Below are 20,353 nucleotides of genomic sequence, written 5' to 3'. Positions count from 1 at the left end.
TATGCCTTAGATAAAAATTTAAGTACTTTATGGTGTTTGAAATTCCTTGCAAGAACCAGATCAAGATGGGCAGCTGTATTAGTCTGTCTGTAGCAGTGGAAAAGAGCAAGAGTCCAGTAGCACCTGTAAGACTAAAAAAATTAGTGGTGTGGTATGAGCTTTTGTGAGCCACAGCTCACTTCTTCAGGTATCAAGATAAACAAACAAACAAAATAAATTGAAATATGTAGAGTGAAACTGGTTTGAAAACAAAGGGCTTAAAGTTCACTTAATCATCTTAGATTTATAGCTATTTATTTAAAGTATTCCTAAACATGTTTATATAGAAATAGTTCCTACATTAACAGTGAAATCCTAAGCAGAGTTACTCCAGTCTAAGCCCACTGATTTCAACGTATCTTCCAAATATATTGGAGATCAGACTTTAAAACTGAGTTAACTTTTAAAAATTCTCTTTTTCTTAGTTGTTTAAAGTGGCTGTGAATGAACGCTTCAAGATTCTTTCCCCTTTGACCATGATCCAAAACAGGGATTCTGCATAATGGAGAGGGTATGCTGTGCATACAACAAGCAATCTGACAATAGTAGTTATTATTGAAAAGACTCGTTGCTGTTCAGTTTTAAAAGCAGCTTGATTCTTTAGCAATCAGAATTCTTCTGGTGCAAACAGCAGAGACTTGTCAGTGCAGCCTTACTTGGGCCCCTGCTGAAAAGCTGTAGTACTAGGGATTGGTCTGCAAACCTGTGGGTGGAACAGTTAGTGATGACACTATTGCGGAAGGGCAGAGAGAAGTCATTATATACAGCTTCTTTGTGACAGCAGTGCCTCCACTCATAGAATTAGAAGCCAGTGCTGTGTAATGATGAACGTGCTGGACTACAATTTGGGAAACCTAGGTTCAAATCTTAACTTGGTCATGAAGCTCTCTGGGTACCTTGGGTCAGTCACACCATCTCAGCCTACCATACCTTTCAAGGTTGTTGTAACAACAATATGGAAAGGGAGCATACAAAAGCTGCCCTGGTCTCATCAGAAGTAAAAAAGATGGAAATGAGAAAGATCTATACAAGAAGTTTCTAAATGTTAACAACTACACACTGCATGCCTTCAAAATATTAATCTTTATTACAGTTTTGATATTTGCTATTTTTGCTATTTCAGGACAAGAGTAGAAATTAACAGCTTTTCAGAAGTGGAAAAGAAATCCATTGTTTTTACTTGCAATACAATAGTATATCATTTATACTCAATTCTTCATTGCAAAGACGAAGTCTGTACCATTCCTGAGCATGTCTGGCAAATTTCAATCCATGTCTATACATTTATGTCCTATGACATAAGTAACCTGAGTTTCAAAAGCCATTTACTTGTTTGGGAGAAAGGCATTACTGAACATTCCTTCACTTTCCTCCCTCTCCAAAGTTAATGTTTAAATCAAGGGTGGAGAACCTTTTTCCGCCGAGGACCGTTTATTTTCTGTCCCGCGCGGGGAACGGCCACAGCGTGCGTGATGACGTCACTTCTGGGAGCGATGTCATGTGCATGGGAGAAAGGGTGCTTGTGCCCCCTTTCTCCATGCCGCCACCACTGTGGCCTGCTTGTGGAGGCGGTGGCAGCAGCTCTGTCATCAGTGCCAGCAGCTCTGTCACCAGTGCCAGCGCCCCCTGCGGTCATCGCCGCCACCGCTTGCTCTTGCCACAGCAGCACAGGCTGCTTTTGCCAGCACCGCGGGTCACTCTCGGCGGCAGCGGGCAGTGCTGGCAACAGCAGGTGGCGGCAACGAAAGCGGCCTGCTTTCACCAACAACGACATCTGCTCTCGTGGTGCGGGAGTGCCCCCCCGCCAAGTGGGTAAGTGGGAGTGGGAGGGAAGGGTGGGATTGGGGGATCTGCCAGCTGCGTTTGCCCGCAGCACCGCCATTCATCTGCAGCTCCGCCACTCGTCTCTCTCTGCAGGCCAGTCCAAATGACTTTGGCCCACGGGTTGGACGTTCCCCACCCCTGGTTTAAATGGACAAGCTACTCATTTGTCCTTAACAAGCACAGTGATGTTACCAAAATATCATTAAGGAAATATAGCTGGAAGAATGAAGCCCAAAATCCATGAGTAACAACATTTCTGTTTAATCAGTAACAAAAAGAAAGTGCTGGATATTTCTGCAGAGACAAGCGAAGTACAAAATTTGTTCATGTGGAATGATATGAATACTGATTCTTCCTGCTTTGGTCTCATACCAGCAAAAGCACAAGTCTCAAAATCATCAGAAGGCTATGTTCAAGGGGAAAAAAAACAAAAGAGTGAAATTAACCGAGATGCTGCTTGCTGAGGCTCAAAAGATTATTAAGGCTCACAGCCAGGGCGGAGTGCTCCTTTATAGAGTTCATGCCATGTAGCAGTTATTAGCCTAGGATCTAGAAGACTCAGATTTAAATCCTTATTCTACCATGAAGCTTCTTGGGTGACCTTAGACCAGTCAATAACAGTACTGCTCTTCTAGTCAGATTAGTGCCTACTCAGGGTGCTGAACATAATCAGTGTTATCATTATCCTCACAATTCAGGTGGGAAGCTGGAGCTGAGAGGCTTACCCAAGGCCATCTGCTGAGCTCATGGCAGTAGTGGGATTCAAACCAGCAGAGTGCTCATTTTCAGCCCAACCGCTTAACCACTATGCTACAGCAGCTCTATCTCAGTCTAATCTACATCACAAGGGTTGTTTTTGAGGCCAAAATGGAAAATGGAAGAATGTTTGTGCTGCTTTGAGCTTTCCCTGAAAGGGTGGGATAAAAATGTAGTACACAGACAGATTAAATAAAACAAAACAGACATGTATCAAGATAACCTGAATTTTTAACAAGTAAAGTTGGATTATTCAATCTGCATAATGACTTATACGAACGTGTATACTGGGTTATTTTGCATGATTTGCTTACTCTTACCAAAGGACAACAGTACTCAGCTGATTAGAGAAAATTGTTATTAATGCATTGAGATTGACTGTGAAGGATTATATTGCACTTTAAAGAGGCTGGTGAAGAAGCAAAGTGGAGCAAAACGGGATGTAATTAACGTTAGCACACCCGTTGCCAACTGTCCAGGAACAGCTTACCCTCCAGGGGTATTGTTGTCTGTTGGTTGGAACCTATGTGGCCACGACAGTTTGTTGCTTGCAAGAAAAAGACATTTGGTGGACAATAAAGAACTATCATATATAGGATGGACATTGCTTCACACGATTTTGCAAACTAGTGATGTATAAATGAATATCTTGATTGTGCTTATGCGTTTTGACTGACATTGAAGCATATTGTATATAGTCTCCTTGGATATTTGGTCCCTCTTCTTGTTTGTATATAGGAGACTATCCCCTCTTTGTGTGGGTTCTTCTCTACTGTAAAACCTGACCAAGATCACTGACCCTTCCGCTCCTTGAGCTTCATCAGGCATTAATCTTAAGGACTAGAAAGAACATTAAAATGTTCTGCATTCTAACTCGTGTGGGTGTGTAAAGTATTATCATGTTGCAGCCAATTTAGGGTGACCCGTTTGGGTTTTCAAGGCAGGTGACTAACAGGTTTGCCAATGGCTGCCTCTGCACAGCAACCCTTGTCTCCCATCCAAGTACTAACCAGTTTCAAGATCTTACTAGATTGTTATCGCCTGGGCCATCTAGGTTAGGGCTCTAACTCCTATACCTAACGTAAAATTATGCAATCTGCTATGATTGTAGAAAACTGAGATTCTTACTCATAGCCCATCAGCACCTCTTTGACAAAGTTTTTCAAAGTTTCTAACAGAACCCGCTCTGCTCTCCCTGTTAAATATGGTATGATTGCAGCACAATGTAGGGTTGTTGGGTTTTTTTTTTACCTTAGACCTGCTAAGATTCCAGCTGGCATTAATTTCTTGGTCCTCTTAAACCTCACTCCCATTACAGTGGTCAGAATAAAAGCTGTGACTGGAGAAAAACATTTGGTCAGCAACAGCATATAAACACGATGCTTATTATTTAAAGCAATATGGAGCTCTAATGAGGACATGGAGCTCCTTACAAGCAGAAGCTGCACCATTCAATCCAGTGCTGTCAAATGCGTGAGGGACATCTCCTAACAATAAAGAGAAAAAGGCAGCCTCACACAGCCTTCAAGTATTTGCTCCACATGTGCATCAGGACCTCTAAGCCAAGATGCACCATTCAAATGACATATGAATAAAAGTTAAGGATGCCTACTGGTTCCAAGTTAATAATTTCCGCTGTTGTAGAAAATGCTGTGTACTAAACTTTGCAGTTTTATCACAACACAGAACTAAAGCTCCATAAGACTGACCCGCCCCAGAAGTCACATGCAGCTATTCGTTTACAATATTTTTAAAAAACATGTGAAGTGCTTTTGAAGCTTGTATTTCATTTTCATTCAGTAAAGCAAGATACTTACATAATGATATCTTTATATCTTTGGGGTTATGTGTTACACAGTATGCTCCATAGATTGCAATTATGCCAAAGACGAGGCCGGCAACCAAGGAGATTTTGCTACCTGCAATAAAGGTCACACATGAATTCAATGAAACAAAGGGGAAAAAAGGAAAAAAACACACACACAAATGATTATCTTCAGCTAATTAGTTACAGTGATCTACTGCTATGTTCATACAAACAATTAAATAGGGTGGTTACCCATGTTTGCCAAAACTATTCAGACTTCCAGGGATCTTAAGGATATTTGTACGGAGAAGGGTATCTATTACTTAACATGTAAACAAACAACTCCATCTAGTGAGTGTACCACAAGGAAAACAGAGAAGAGGTAACTGAGAGCGGGACCACAAGTGACGCCTGACACAGGTTGGACACTTGCCAGCTTCCCTCAAGTTTTGATGGGAAATGTAGGCAGCTTGGCAGAATGTTGGACAAGTGACAGTTGAAAAGTCCATTGGACAGCAGTCAGAGAGCGAAGCTGCGAGACCAGGATGCCTACATTTCCCATCAAAACTTGAGTGAAGCTGACTAGTGTCCAACCTGTGTCAGGCGTCACTTGTGGTCCCGCTCTGAGTAGCATTTCAAATGTTCTTGTGAACAAAAACGAATTAGATCTTTGGATTTACTTAAATACTAAAATATGCTGCCCTGATAAATGACCATTCTTCACAATCAGTTTATCAAAATAAAACAGAATACCACTGGCACCTTAAAAGACTAAAAACAACTTTATTTCAATGTAAAGAGTGTATCAAGATTGTTAATGATAGGACATTTTGGAGGTCTTTTCTTCATAGGATTGCCATAGGTCAGAGGCGACTTGACAGCACATAACACACACACACACACACAAACAGCATATCATGAAATGAGGTCTGACTCATGAAAGTTAAATATTTAATGTGCCATTGGATGTCTGCTTTATTTTGCTCAACAGACTAACATGGCTACCCTTCTAGAATTATCATCATGGAAATCAGTTTATTGAAGTGACTATTTAAATTCTCTGTCACAGCAAGACTGTCACAATGAACTCACCCTGTCCAGCTGTTTTTCTTAAAAAAGAAGATAAATGGAAGTTTCATTTATCTAATAAATGTACACTTCACTGTATTCCATCAAACAGCTTACAAACATTTCATATCCCAATACCTCTAACCACAATATAGTTGTGCAAACTATGAAGTAACACTGGGTCACAGTCATAGAAGGCGCTGAAAATTATGACACCCAGTGAGGCATAATGGTTACAGTGCAGGAAGAAGACTGAGGGTCCTAGATTCAAACTTCATTCTGTCACTGGTTGGCCTCTTGTTATGGTATGTGGTCTCTACATGTGTCTTTATATGAATAAGCCTATTTCCCAATAGGGACTCAGAGCCACACAAGAGACCCAAGCCTCCATCTCCTATGAGGTCACTCCCTTTCCTAGCAGAAGCGGTTAGCACCCAACTAGGAAGAATAACTGCCCAAGCCTGGACTTCAACTACCACTCTATTTTAAAGATGGTTTTGACAAACTGTCAGGGTTCCAATGCAAGGCTGGAATGAAGATGCAGACAAAGTGTAGTAGAATGTTAACTGGAAGACTGAGAAGTGTTTTCAAAGCAGGAAGTTTTTCAAATAAGGGGATCCAGAAAGCATTAGGGCATCACCAAGAACGCCCTCTTTCAGCCACAGGCTTGAGATCTCCAGATGTCCCTTCTGATAGGCTAGATCTGGACCATACAACAGAGCACTGTACTTTGATTGCACAGAAAAGAATAATGGCCACATAGTTGAATACACCTAATCCAGTTATCTGCTTTTGTGCTACAGTGGCTGAATAAGCCAGCCCTTATATTCCATGATTGATATTCAGTCTTACAAACACAGTCCACTCCTGCCTCCTTCTCCTAACCAATCCAATATCCTTTGTCTTCCACACCCACCCTCTGACTGAGGATCACCTCATTCTTTAGGTAAAAAAACTATTTAGGCAAGGGTAAGCAAAGCACAGGACAAGTGGGTTGGTCATGGACTGAAGCGAGTTAAGAGACTAGGGGCACAAAATAGAGGCAGAATGGTCAAGGCAACACTCTGGGCTAGTTACAGGTACTTTTCACATTCATGGCTTAAACTGCTGTTGATGAGCAGTCACCCCGATTGCAGTGAAGTCAGCATCGCACCTGTTCATTTCACACTGTTGGGCAACTTTGATTTTGCGTATCTTTTTTCATTTCAGAAGCCTCAGTTCAGTTTCAGGCTTTATGGGCCTCGCAGCACAAATCACCCCCTTTTTAAAAAAAAAAAATTCTGCGCATGTGTAGCAACGTTGTGACGATACCTCACCTGATATCATCTGCCCATCAGGATCCCTCCCCCTCATGCCAATCAATCCTTTATTGGAAGGAAATAATCCCACCTAAATTGAAAAAACAGTGATTGGCCTACAAATTTTGGTGGGAAAGATGCCAGCACAATATACTGTTACTGCACAGATTACCCTGTCATGTGACCAGTTTCAGAGTGGGGGAAGGGCAATTTTCCTTTGTACAAATGCAGCCGGCTGTTGTTCTACCAAACGCCATTTGGGTTAAAATTATGAATGTCCCGACCCCACCTTGGAAGGATAGGCTTATGGCAGTAAGCCGATGTGTACAATGTGCAGCAACATTGGGGATTCTTAACAAAACCTTTGATTCCCCAATACAGTAATGCTACAACGTTGCTCCTACCAACACATTAATCCCCCCCCCACTCTCACTGGGAGTCCCGCTGTTATCGGAAGCGTGATAATTTAAAATTTCAAGTTAACATTATGATGCTGCAACATTGTCCTATTCAGAAACAAAAAAAAATGGCAGAAAAAGTGGTTGAGGAGGTCTGGAGGGCGGGTGAGGTCAATTCCTCATGGACCAAGCAGCTCCTGGGATGAAGGATAGGGGGGAGCAGAGAAGCCATACAGGAGTATGTGCTTTCACACTGACAAGGTTCGAGCCAGCCATGACTCGCCTGCAGCTTCAAAACAAAACTTGTGGTATCTTCATGGGGGGCGGGGGGAATCAGGGAAAACGCAGACAATCTTTAGTTCTGCATCCCATGACCACCTTTCAAGTGTGAAAGTTGCACAAACATGGGAAGGAGAGACGGTGCTAAAACAATTTAAAGTCCCAATGTGAAAAGAACCACAATCTTAGCTTAACCTGATATCTCAATGCTGTTGTGAAAATAAAGGGATGGGAGAAAATAGAAAATCATGCATGCTGTCCTGGGGCCCTTGGAGAGAATGTACAAGACAATCTCATTTTTCTGCATTTCACAGGATTTACCTTTGCGAATATATCCTATGGCACCTCCAAGACCCACAACTGCACCATAAGCAACACCAATCCAATCCACACTCATGATGAAAGATCTAAAAGAGAAATCAAGGAACAGATATGAACATAACAGAACTCAGTGAAAAAACAAAAAAGGCTATTAAAATGACTCCGTCACGAAGCTGGTGTTTCTAAGGAACAAACCCGAGTGGCTAGAAATGGCAGCAGGCTTTGTGTGGTACGCTAGTCATAAAAGAATCAAAATTCACCTACCTTCAACTACGTAGTTGGAGGATCAACATAATCCCTCCCCTCTCCTCTAATGCAATGTCTCCAGCAATTTAGTGCTTTGCTTTATACGGCAAACTGGGCTGATCATGTAATCTATATGAATTTCCCCACACTATCATGTGGAAAAATTCATTCAAACTGTACAGAATCTACTGTAATCAAAGAGCTTGCCTACAATAGAAGCAACAACCCAGTGTGTCTGAAACAGCATCTAGATGTTGGCCATAAAGGGTAATCCTTAACCATGGCCTCTCTAGCAAGCCTTCTCTACTCTTTGTGTCCTCCTATTCCTCAGGCCTTTCCTACTGCCAGTGGCTCCCTATACTCCACCCTACCTAAACTTCCATTCTTTTACTTGTCTTTCTATTCCAAAATTTCAAGATGGATTCCAATAGCAAATAAAAATATAATGGTTTGGATCAAAAAGTTCTGCTTCACTAGGGGTGGCATTCTGCCAACGGAAGTCTTCTTGTACTGGCAGAAAGCCAGTACGTTACCTCTGGATCCAACCCAATAAAATTACAGTAAAGCAACAATAAAAGCTGGTAAGAGGAATAAAAGTAGCAACAGTAAGTAAAAAACCATCAATAGGCAAAAGCTAAGGTAAATATAACAGCTTTAACATGGTACCAAAAATTCAGTAAAGGGCGAGGGCAGAGATATAAGCAGTTCCAGGATAGGCATTCCACAACAGGCACATCACCACAGAAAAGGCCTTATTTCAAATCGCAATGGAACACTAAACATAAAGGCCTTTTCTGCATGGGCAATTTTTGCTGGTTCTAGCTCTATACTGTTTTAGGGTTTCTTCTGAATTCCACATACTTAACTCCCCCTTCAGATTTCAGTGCGGCATTTTCAAGATTTCTCTTTGCATTTTCTACATGCACTTATTCAGGGTGGATTTGATTTAAATCAAACTGATTTAAATCACGATTTAAATCACTAGTCATTAAGGCTTGATTTAAATCATAGTTTTCTACATAAAGACTAATTCTTGCTGGTATAACTTTAATATGCAAGTAGATGCCTGCCTTACCAATAGGTAAAGGAACTTCATTAAAGTATTCCCCAAACTGGGTGTCTTTTACGGCCTGCTGCCATTATAGGTTTTTTCCTCCAAGGAAAGAATGTGATAAACCTCAGGTCATACACACAAAAGATCCAAAGACTTGTGCAGTATTGTGCTCAAAAAGTTTCACTTTCATTTTGTACTGCTTGCCCCTCCCTCCTCACACTTAGTTTCTTCTTGTGCAGATCTATTCCACTCCAAACCATCAGAAAAAGATTGTTTCTATTCACTGAACTTCTTGAAACTTAGCACTGAAGGGGTTGATTCTGTCTTCATAGGTTTGTAGAACAATAGGATTAAGGTCTTTTTCTCAACTCTGTTTATGTTATAACATTTTTGCTGTGAAGAAGAGGCATGTGATCTCTGCGTTGCTGACACAAATTCAGTTTTGAGAACTGCAAAACCAAGCATCTGTGATAATATCTTGTAGGCAGAGAAACTGCCGAATAATCTTACAAAAACCTCTGGAAGAGCATGACATACAGCCTTATTCTACATAATTAAAAACTAATATTTATTTCATGATGGAATAACCTTTGGATGGTAATATATTTTCCTCAAAAAGCATTTTATTTAAAAAAATCCAATTTAAATAAAAAAAATCCGATTTAAATAAAAAAATCCGATTTAAATAAAAAAAAATCCCGATTTTTTTATTTTTTTAAAAAATCATTGATTTTTATCCACCCTGCACTTATTTCTCAATGCGGTTTTGAGTCAGCTCTTTCAATCATGTAGAATTTTCCTTTCAGTTTTCCCTCCTCTGCCCTGCCCTCTCTTTCCCTCCCTCTCTACAGGCCACTTCTCAATGATTGGTCTCTCTATCCTCCTCCCTGCCCCCTCCTCCTTCCCCTCTTCTCCCCAAATGCAATTTTTAAAAATAAAACTTAACGGCTGTCAAATATTCATGATTTTTTTAAAAAACCAAGCATAATGCTGTTATATTATTATGCTTAGTTATTAAAAAAAGTCCCTGATACATGATTGCTATGTTTTGAGTAGACATTTTTGTTTTGGATTTATGATCCCCCACCACAAGGTCCAAATCAAAGAGTCTCACCCAGGCTGACCCGGAGTTGGGAGGCAGAAGCTGGCACCAGAGGGGCAAACCAACACAATGCAGTAACAATGACATTATGATGTTACAACATCATTAAATTTTCTCCTCCCCCAAAGGCTTGTCTTAACAATATAATAACAGGGTTCATTTGTATTGTTACCTGGATCTGTATTAGGTTTTCAAAGATTAACAATCTATGCTTTGGGGGTAAAATGTTCTGTCTTTGGGGTTACTCTGTGCCAACACTGCACATGCACCATGTTGGGTTTCCTTTTGCTTTCGTTTCTCTTTTGGTTTTTTTCCTCCACTGCTGAAACCTTGGTGCTAGGAGTCTTTGGTCACCATAAGGCTATAACGTTGTAATGTTATAACGTGATTGGGCATACACGAAAATTTTAGAAAGGGGTGTGGTGATGTGCCAGCACCGGTGATGCCAACAATGATACCAATGATGCTCTTCCACAGCTCACCTCTTTATTTCATGGGGGTGTGGACAAAAAAACACCCATACCAGGATTAAAAGTGGCGTGTGGAAAGGTACGACACCAAAACAAACCTGATCCTTGAGAAGCAAACACTCAAAAAGAGAGGAGTAAATCACATGTGTGAAAATGGCCACAGACTGGAGAGGTACTGGCAACAGTGTCGAGGCACATTTGAGTCGATACTATTCTGAACTGTTTATCAATCAAGGAGAAACCTGAAACCAGGTTTGTAATGTTGTGACCACAACTGAATTCAGTAGATTCCGGCATGCACAAATAAGCATTCAGGCACCCAGTGAGTAAGAACCGGTATATCTTCCACTGGCAGAGCAATAGGTCCTAACTCACCTATTTTGGCTGTCGAGCTTCTTTTAGAAACTCTAGGGTGAGAATTTTGAGCAACATATAGCTATCTTTATAACACTTTACCCTTTCTGCGCAAAAGGGCTGCTTCAGTATTACTGGACACATTGCCCTTTGCCACACACATATCTATCAGTTAAGGCCATAGGCATATGTAGGTAACATAGCACAGGGAAAAGAGCAATAGTCCAGTAGCACCCATGCCTAAGAAAATTAGTGGTAGGAAGGAGTGGGCTGTGGTTCACGAAAACTCATACCCTACCACAAATTTTGTTAGTCTTATAGGTGCTACTGGACTCTTGCTCTTTTCCACTGCTACACAGACTAACATGGCTACCCATGTTAATACAGAGAGTACAACACATGGCATACATCGTTCTGCTAAGCCACTTCCTCAATGTCAGAGGATTCCAGGGAGGGTGACAGCAATCACACAGCATACTTGCCCCAATCTTAAAATATGCCAGCTGCATGGGAGCATTATAGGAGAAAGACCTACCTCAGAACCACCCATGAAAGGTAGAACTGCCCATCACCTGTATGACCCAGGCCAATAATCAGTGAGTGGTTGAAAACTGGAATTAGTGGGAATATTACCCGGCATGCGGCCCAGGGTAGGGGACTGTTTGTGTGAAAAGTATATTGACCTGCTTAATACACTAGCCAACCTTTGGTAAGATCTCTATGGTTTGCTTTTGGTGCTAGCATGAATGAGATCCTGAAGTAAAATCTCAATGGTGGGCTTCTCATGCACGCCCTCAGAGGAGGCCTGGTTGTACAAATGAGTACTCTGTTGTTGACTACAGTACTGTCTTTGTGTAATCCATACACCTTGTACAGAATAAGACTTGTTAGCTTGGAAAACTCAAGTAGGCAATGAATCTGTTCTGTAAAATGGGAAATAAGATTCTGCTACCTCAGCAGCTTGCAAGACTTCCCAGCTTGTGGGAAGGCAACAGGCTCATAAAGTGACCCCAGTTGCTTTCTGAGAGCCAAACTACATGTTATGTTTTCTAACAAGTTGGGACCCGATGCACAGAATGTTACACATGCAGCTCCAAAATGCAGCAAAGAACTCTACCCCAAGGCCATTTTAGCTCAGGAAAATGGCACAGAGGGGAGGGAAGGACCCTTCTCCCTCATGCTGTGGTCCCAAGCTGAAGGTGGCCCTGCTGACTTTTTAAATGTTCTGAAGCTACTGTGTGGGAAAGCAATATGGGTCTGGAAAATCCAGACCTGACTTATTAGAAAATATAATAAGTAGTTTGGACCTCTGAGTCCGAGGGACAAAGTTTAAAAGGTGCTCAAGGGAGCTTCATAATGCTCCTATCCCCGACTGACTAGCAAGGCACTGGGCAGGTGCATTGCTGCCATGAGCCCGTGGCTTTGCTACGGCTACAACCTTGGAAATTCTCTCTGTGGAGGTGCTGGCAGCAAACATTTCTCTTTCTTCGGGAAAAAAGCTGAAATTAAATAGCCACCTTCCCACAGCAAAAAATCAATCCTGGTTCCCCTTGTCTCTCTAGAGCTCAGGAAGTATCGCCTCTGGATCTGTTGATAGTGCCAATTTCAAAGCAGCTGCTTCTACTGTAGAAGAATGCTTGGCTTGAAACCTTACAATATTTCGTGACTGGCCCCAACCCCAGAAATTGTTTTTCAAAAATGCTCACAGGTACAACAAAATTGGACACCGCTGCCTATACTTGCTATGAAAACAAAAGCGTATCTATTATCCCAGATGAAGCGGGTGATGTTCTGAACCTGATACTCAGGTTGGTTTTCTCCTAAATATCGATTTTAAAAAATTATTGACCAAAGTTCTAACAAAAGTTAACTTTTGACCTAGGCACTCCCTTGACCTCCAAGTGTTCTACAAGGTGTTAACCGATCTAAACTACAGCCTCATTTTATCTGTGTGCTGACACACCTCCTACTTGGCAACTCAGTAACTACCTGAACCTTTTACCTTAATATGCCTGCATCACAGATACTGACACCCAAAACTGGCTCCTTTTCAAGGCCTTCTAATAGATTATCCAAATCACAATACCCTTTGCATCCAATCAAAAAGGATCAACAATACTGACAACCCCAACTATGCTTGTAATGATGGCTTCTCCCACTATCAGGTCCCAACCACTGGCATGAGAGAATACTTTATTCATTCATCATTGGGAACCAGTGTGGTGTAGTGGCTAAAATGTCAGACTACTACCTGGGAGACTCAGGTTCAACCCTTCATGCTGCCATGGAAGTTTGGTGGGAGACCTTGAGCCAATCACATACTCCCACCTCACAGGCTTCTTGAGAGGGTAACATGGCAAGAGAAAGGTGCCGTAACAACAACTTTACAAGGGTAGGGCTCTGCTGAAGGATTGCTCAGTTCTTCAAGACATTCTTGCATACAATATTACCAAGGGAAGGTGGCATGATATAGCCTGATGCCATCACATTTTGGAAGCTAAGCAGGGTCAGTACTTGGACGGGCAACCACCAAGACAGACTCTGCAGAGGAAGGCATTGGCAAACCACCTTTTCTCTTGCCTTGAATGCCCCTTGCTAGGGTTGCCATAAATTGGCTGCGACTTGCCGGCACATATGCACGCACATATAAGAAACCTCTTTACCTGCAGTTCTTATCTAGATACCTCTGTGGGTCCTATGCGGCTCACCCTGGCCTCCAGAAGGATGAAAAGTCAGAATGCCTTAACACTGAGCACAGAATCCTGCCAGCAGGCAGATAACTCGGGGCAAAACGCTGCCGTGTCCCCACCCACGCCTGCTTATCTTTCACGACCTCTTCAGAGCCTTACGAAAACAGGGCTCAGGCAAGTGCAAAAGCATCCTCTCCCTTCAGTGCCACCCTCTTCCTCGTCATTATGCAAAGCAACAAGCCCTCCACCCATTTCTACTTGAATCTCCCGTCATGTCCCCGCAAACGCAGGCTCGCAGTGGTTGCATACACACGAGTCAGGAGCCCAGGGAAGGGGAGCCCACCGCATGGGACAATTCGCAAAAACCACCCAGGGGCTCAGCGCACCTCTTGCCGCAAAAGACCCGCCCGCAAAGGAGGCGGGCTTAGGCCTGAAGCTACGCAGCACCAGGAGCGAGATGGACTACATAAGCCAGGCACGAAGAGTGGGTAGAGCTCGACCCTCCCTCTGCCCAGCCCAGTCTCCCTCTCCGCTTGCACCGTCACCCACCCTTCCAGCCCCCCCACCGGGCCAGCCGGCAGCCCGCACTTCCCCATCCCTACAGACCTGTGGCCGCCTCCCTGGCTTTCCCCTCACTCTCGCGAGCCTCCTGCTGACCAGAAAAAGGCCTGCCTTCCCCAGAGAGGAGCGGCGGCGCGCCTCGGCATTTCACAAGAGGAAGGCCTCGCTTGGGGGCGGGAGAGGGAGAGAGAGAAACTTTCTCAGCGACAGTAGCCGAAGGGAAAGGGGCGCTGGGAGAAAAAATACATACCACGAAAGAGCCAAAACCTTTTCTCTCCCTCTTTTTTTTTTTGTAGGTGGGTGGGGGCTGCGTTTCAGCAAATGTTTATTCCTCCCCCCTCCGCCCCCGGCTATTGTCTGCCTTTTATCCCCTTTGGCGGCATTATGAAAAAGTGCAACATTGCCATCTCCTGGAGAAAGCGAGCACCAGTCCCGGAAGTCAGCAAAACAAGTTTTTAAAAATCTTTTAAGCAGGTCAGGGTTACTAGAAGCGGCTCTCAGAGGCTTATTTTCTTTTAGAATGGAGCAGGAATAGTCCCCTCGAGCTGCTGCTTTTCTTTTCTGCAAATGTAGAATTTTAAACCGCCTAGAGCCTGGAGGAAAGGTATATAAATATTTTTTCAGATGTTAGAAATCAGCATATCAATCTTACTCTTAACAAATTATAGATAATGTCCTTTTTAAATACTTGTCAGAGACAGCTGTAAAAATCCTATCATAATGAAAGTGTATAATGTTGCGGTTGTCTGTTCCCATGTTCTGCTATTAAGTAGCATTTCATTTGATGCAACCTATCTCTAGTCATTTTAATGAACGATGGTTGCGGCTGCAGTTGTGGGTTTGCATTGTTTTTTGCTGTGTGCCGGAGGCCATGTGCTTCCTGCTCTGTACTGTCTCCAGTGTAGAAAGTTTCAGATTGCATGTCTGCAGTAGGGGAGTGAACAAGATGATAATTGCTAAATGTTCTGTATCACATTTTCCCTAGTAAAAAAACGTGCATTCTGTCTTGCTCTTGCCACCCATTTCCCATGTCTAATGTGCATGAACCAGCATTATAGCCCAGCATGGAAATTCTGGGGGTCTGCGGTTCCTATGATGTTTTTAATAAATTAGTAATAAAAGCATTGGCTGTATTTTTAACACCCATTGTGGAAATGCTCATTAAGCGGTCAAAGTTATCTCACAAAAGTAAGCACTGATTGTTTTACCCCCTCAGATTAATTAACTAGCAGCGCCATCCTAAGCAAAGTTACACTAAATCCATTGAAGTTCATGGGCTAAGAATTATGTTACTCTTTTTAGGATGACACTGTTGTAGACTGATTAAAGCTGAGGTCCTCTCGCAATAAAGCATCATTGACTTACATGAGAAATATGAGTAAACAAGAGGGGAAACCATGACGCTCCGAGGGGGGGGGGAGATTTCCATCCCCCTCACTCTTGCCAAGACTATCACTTTCCAGGCAGTTCATTTGTCACAGTGCTGCTGCTGCCGCCCCCTCCCATCCCGACCCACTCTCTAGTTGGCAGCAGCCCAGCTACCCTTCAGAAAGGCAGCTTGCCTGGCTCAGTGGCTCCCCGTCCTCTGCCCACTTCAAATGGTTGGGATCAGCAGCAGCTCTTGTCCTACCCACCCAACATACATGTGAGAGTGGTGGTAGAGTTTGCCAACCTCCAAGTGGGGCCAGGAGATCTCCCAGAATTGCAATTGATCTCCAGATTTCAGAGATCTGTTCCCCTGAAGAAAATGGCTGCTTTGGAGGTTAGATTCCATGGTGTTAAACTCTGCTAAGGTCCCTCCCCTCACCATGTTGGAATATATGTTGCAAGGTCTGACATTCAGTCATTATGGGGTTAATGTGTTTACTCACTGTGCTATTGTTTGTATTGACCTGGAAGAGGACCTGGCACAGAGCCAATAGCCTGGAAGGCCGGGAAACTGAGATGTGTTTGTAAACTGTTATTGGTCAATAGGTCAGGTGATTTTCTCTCAGGGTTAAGAAGACAGAGGAAGAATCCCTATTGTTACCTTCTTCTCCTTGTCCTCATGGTCTAAGAATGTAGCATGCAGCAAGATGTAGTTCATAGGGTTTCTTATTTTGTAGCAATCCTGTGTACCTTTTCCTTTAGAAGTAAATGGTTTTAAAAAGCAAACAGATGTTTGACTCTCTATTGATTCAAGATCCATTGCACCTCTGATTTTAAACTATTTTAACCCATTTTCCCCAACACACCAAACCCTGCCCTCCCCAGGATCTACCTCTACTTTTCCAAGAATTTCTTATCCCGCAGTTGGCATCTCCTCGTCTTGCCCACCCAGCTCACACATGGGGGCATTGGCAACAGCTTCTCCTCTCACCCCCATCAGTGCCATTGTCACCCTCCTATTGACCTTCCCAATCGCTTCATCTCCTGTAATGCCACTACCTCTGCCATCAGGCAGTGGATTTGATGTGCAGACAACCCTTCTCTGTTGGGCAGGGATTTCACTCCCCATCAATTTCCCCTCAGGTTTCACATTTTTTCTGCAGACCTGTGGAGTCCCCCAAGTATGCAGGAAAATGTCCCATGTCTTTATATGGCCCTGATCTCCAGAGTATCTACAGATGGGGCCACGATATATTGATGACAAGTGAGGGACATGCAAGGACTTCTGTGGAGCATCTCTTTTCCCCTCCCCCATTTCCTCTTTCCCTGAAAACCCCTACAGTCTCTCCCCTTTTCCTCTGTCCTTGTCTCCTTCTGACAAACCCGCCAACATACCTTTATTTGCCCCTCTCTCTTTAGCTTTCCCTCCTTCCCTTCCCTGGAAGTCTCTACTGGGCAGGACTATTGCTCAGCTGTTCAGAGTGGGGATTCAAATCTGGGTCTCATCCTTATCTGAAACTCTAGCCACTACACAAACTGGCTTTCATGGGGTAGCTGCTGTTGAACAGGAGTGAGCAGCTGTCTCTGGGAGAGTTATGGAAGTCATGTGGTAGCAATTCACCTAGTGATTGGTGGTGTGCCTGGCCCTAACAAGCAGTACCTCAATGGTCAAAAATGCTGTTGTACGGGTCCTGCCCCTCTCCCTGCCTTTTACTGAAAGAAACCAAGGCTGGCAGTACTGGAGGCTGGCTGTACTGTTGTGGTTGCCTAGCAATGTTCACAAAGGACATTTGTTTCATAAAGCTACAGGTTCTGCTTCTGTTATTTTGGGGTGACCCCCTTCCACCTCATGGGGTAGGAAGGTGACATGGTATAGTCTGATCTTGTCAGATCTCAGAAGCTAAGCACAGTTGGCCCTGGTCAGTACTTGGATGGAAGACCCCCAAGGAAGACGAGTTGCTCCGCAGAGGAAGATACTGACAAAACACCTCTGCTCATCACTTGCCTTGAAAACCCTTTCAAGGGGCTGCTATATGTTGGTTGCAACTTGACGGTGCACTCATACATATAACCCCCAGTGTGTTGTTTTTTTTTAAGATTTCAAATTTTTCTGCATACCTAGGCTTTTTTCAGATTAGTACAAAGCTCTGTCTGATTTGTTCATGGCTCCAATTTCCCAATATAAGTATCCACAGATGGGGGAAGTTGACAATTGGATCTATTGAATAGCATAAGGTCAGCATGTGTAACAAAGTTTTCATCCCTATTATTTTCCTCTCAAAGTCTGGACCATAAAGTATCCAGCATATTTTGCAACCACTGAATGCTAATTCACATTAAAATAACTAGTGCAATGAAAACCTTTTTTGCTTCTGCTCACAAATATGAAATTACATTTTATATTTCTTAGGTGAAATAATGGCAAGTGAAATAAAATGAGTCCAATGGCACCTGTAGGGCTAACCAAGATTATTCCAGCATAAACTTTCAAGTGATTAAGATACAACAGAACATTTTCCATTTCTGAAGTCCTTCACAAAAGAAAGAGGCAGGACTGGCGCCAGAGTTTCTGGCGTCTGAAGCAGGTTCGGGTGTTGATGCACGTGCGCACCTGCACTGCATGACATCACGTGGGGCAGAGATGGCACATGGGGAGCCTCCCAGCCCTGCCGTTCAGTTGCCGCACACCGCCCTGGCCGCCTGCTGCGCCTGGCCTGCAGCTGTGTGCTGGTGGCGGCAGTGGCGGTAGCAGCAGCACAGAGCAACTGAGCGGGAGGGCTGGGAGGCTGCCCGCTCAGCTGCCCCATGCTGCTACCACCAGCATGCGCTCCTGGCCGAGCACAGCAGCTGGGGGCCAGGCGCAGCAGGTGGCCGGGGCAGCGCACATGCATCCTCCCTCCAGCTCAGTTGCTCCGCGCACCGCCCCAGCCGCCTGCCCCGCAGCTGTGTGCTGCTGCCATCGGCAGCAGAGTTCCTGGCCAGGTGCAGCAGCACAGGGCAATTGAGCTCTGTGGCATGCGCCCCCGCCCGCAGCACCCACTTGGCACCTTAGCGCTCGAGGCGGCTGCTGGCCCGGCCTCAATGGGCGCGCCAGCCCTGGAAGGAAGCAGAGTGCTGAACAGATAACATAATGAACCATTATTCACTTAACCAACAACGTTCATTTCTTTTTTTAATTAACTTGACCAATAGCTTTCACTTTCCCTCCAATGGCTGCTTTTCTATCCATTCTGTTCTTGTGATCTGCTTTTCCTATAAATTGTGCAAAGCTGATCTAAGTGGTAGCAAAGATAGAGTTCTAAGCAGATGCCAAAATCCTCTGGGGAAAGGAAGACTAGATTATACTATCTCTGGGAAAAGCCTTGGGACACTTAAGGGTAGGGCGTCCCCAAACACCAACTAAAAATAACCCTTTTATTGCCCAATCCTATCCACGTCCTGTCTGGTAAATAAGCTTCTGGCTGCAACCTCAAATATCTACACATTAGCTCTGTAAACTATAGCAAGGCTGGCGACGATGCTCTCAGGGGCCTGAGGAAACAGAACTAGTGAATCCCGACTATTTGCTAGTTGTACTGGGTTAATTTCATAGCGGTCTCACATCCTGTCATTTGGAAGCAGAAACAAAAAATAAGGCTGTCCTGCAGTTCGAACTACAAAGCGTGGCCAGCCCTAAAACGTTCCTTTTTGTACAGTATAGTTGAAGCAGACAGTACTCAGCTGAGCAAATATTTGTTGAGATTGCTCACTGTTTGTTTTTTGTTCATGTGATAATTGCTTTGTTTTGAAGGTTTCACAGGAGATGAACGTTTGTTATTTAAATTCTATCTGGTATTTTATTTATTTCACTTGCTTGAAATGTTTTTTTTAATGGCTTGAACACAGTTCTTATTTCTGAGTTAAAACTCATTACTGAGTTTAACTCATTTAACTGTTTTAAATAGTACTTTTAAAAAATTGCTCCTCCTGATACCTATACACCTTTGATAGCCATTCATAGTGATCACATTCTAACTGGTTACCTTTACAGCAAGTATAAAGAGTTGGCTGATACATAAGAGGTCAGGGCTGCAGTGTATTTAATTGGCTTGGGAGAAATGAGCGCTGTGCTTTAACATGACTGTCTGGCATTTGGTCTCTCTTGAAGACTGACATGGCAAAATCAAAGTTGATGTGTGCCTTTAGGACACTATTCTGTTTCAAGTTTGAACCCTTGGGCTATTCCCATGATGGTTTTTGAAAGGGGATAATCCAAACTTAATTTTAAGAAAACTTAAAAGTGAAATTTAATGACAATTGCGTTTTAAATAGTACTCATGTAGAAGGGGAATTCAGCCAATGCAACTTTTCTCTCACCTGCAAAACAAATTGCCAGTAGGACCAGAAGTCATAGACAGAAGATAGGATACTGAACCCTCACCTGTTGAGATGATAGTTTAATTCCCCCTCCTCTGTCTGTCTGTCTGTCTGTCTGTCTCATACGCACACAAATACATTTACTTTCTATGGTTCCACATGTGTACAACAAAGAGGGCTAGAAACTTAAAAGAAAGCAAATGTGAGCATGACACAAAATCCTATGCTAGAAAAGAGATTTCATACCCACACAGTAAAAATATAGACATATGCAATATGCACAGCAAACACATATAAAATGATGTCTGTCTGGATGTGTATGGAATGATGATCTAAAGCCTACCAGACAACGTGGTTTTTGT

The 20,353-nt window shown here is 43.3% G+C and overlaps 1 protein-coding gene across 3 annotated transcripts; it reads right to left on the bottom strand.

Annotated features, from left to right (window-relative positions):
- Positions 1-2,108: 2,108 nt before the first annotated feature.
- Positions 2,109-14,616, bottom strand: TMEM14A (transmembrane protein 14A). 3 transcript variants are annotated; one of them, XM_054981475.1, is made up of 5 exons: positions 14,518-14,616; positions 7,791-7,876; positions 4,437-4,538; positions 3,871-3,958; positions 2,109-2,269 (listed from the first exon to the last, which is right to left on the bottom strand). In XM_054981475.1, exons 2-5 carry the CDS (start codon positions 7,864-7,866, stop codon positions 2,230-2,232), a joined length of 306 nt encoding a protein of 101 aa, XP_054837450.1. In that variant the 5' UTR covers positions 7,867-7,876; positions 14,518-14,616; the 3' UTR covers positions 2,109-2,229. The 3 variants fall into 3 exon arrangements, with proteins under 3 accessions (XP_054837450.1, XP_054837441.1, XP_054837460.1); XM_054981466.1 differs by lacking the exon at positions 14,518-14,616 and adding an exon at positions 14,313-14,483; XM_054981485.1 differs by lacking the exon at positions 14,518-14,616 and adding an exon at positions 13,680-13,894.
- Between the last annotated feature and the right edge of the window lie 5,737 nt (positions 14,617-20,353).

This window comes from Eublepharis macularius, chromosome 1, assembly GCF_028583425.1.
Source record: "Eublepharis macularius isolate TG4126 chromosome 1, MPM_Emac_v1.0, whole genome shotgun sequence".
Taxonomy (NCBI): Eukaryota; Metazoa; Chordata; class Lepidosauria; order Squamata; family Eublepharidae; genus Eublepharis; species Eublepharis macularius.
Note: the sequence above shows the minus strand (reverse complement) of the source record. Positions and strands in the feature narration are given on the sequence as shown.

Excerpts from the sequence above, each read along its gene's own strand:
- TMEM14A (XM_054981475.1), bottom strand. The coding sequence starts at position 7,866 with ATGAGTGTGGATTGGATTGGTGTTGCTTATGGTGCAGTTGTGGGTCTT. Across the intron at positions 4,539-7,790 it reads CATAGGATATATTCGCAAAG|GTAGCAAAATCTCCTTGGTT; the intron begins GTAAATCCTGTG and ends CCTTTATTGCAG. Across the intron at positions 2,270-3,870 it reads GGAATCTTAGCAGGTCTAAG|CCTTCTGATGATTTTGAGAC; the intron begins GTAAAAAAAAAA and ends CCTTGAACATAG.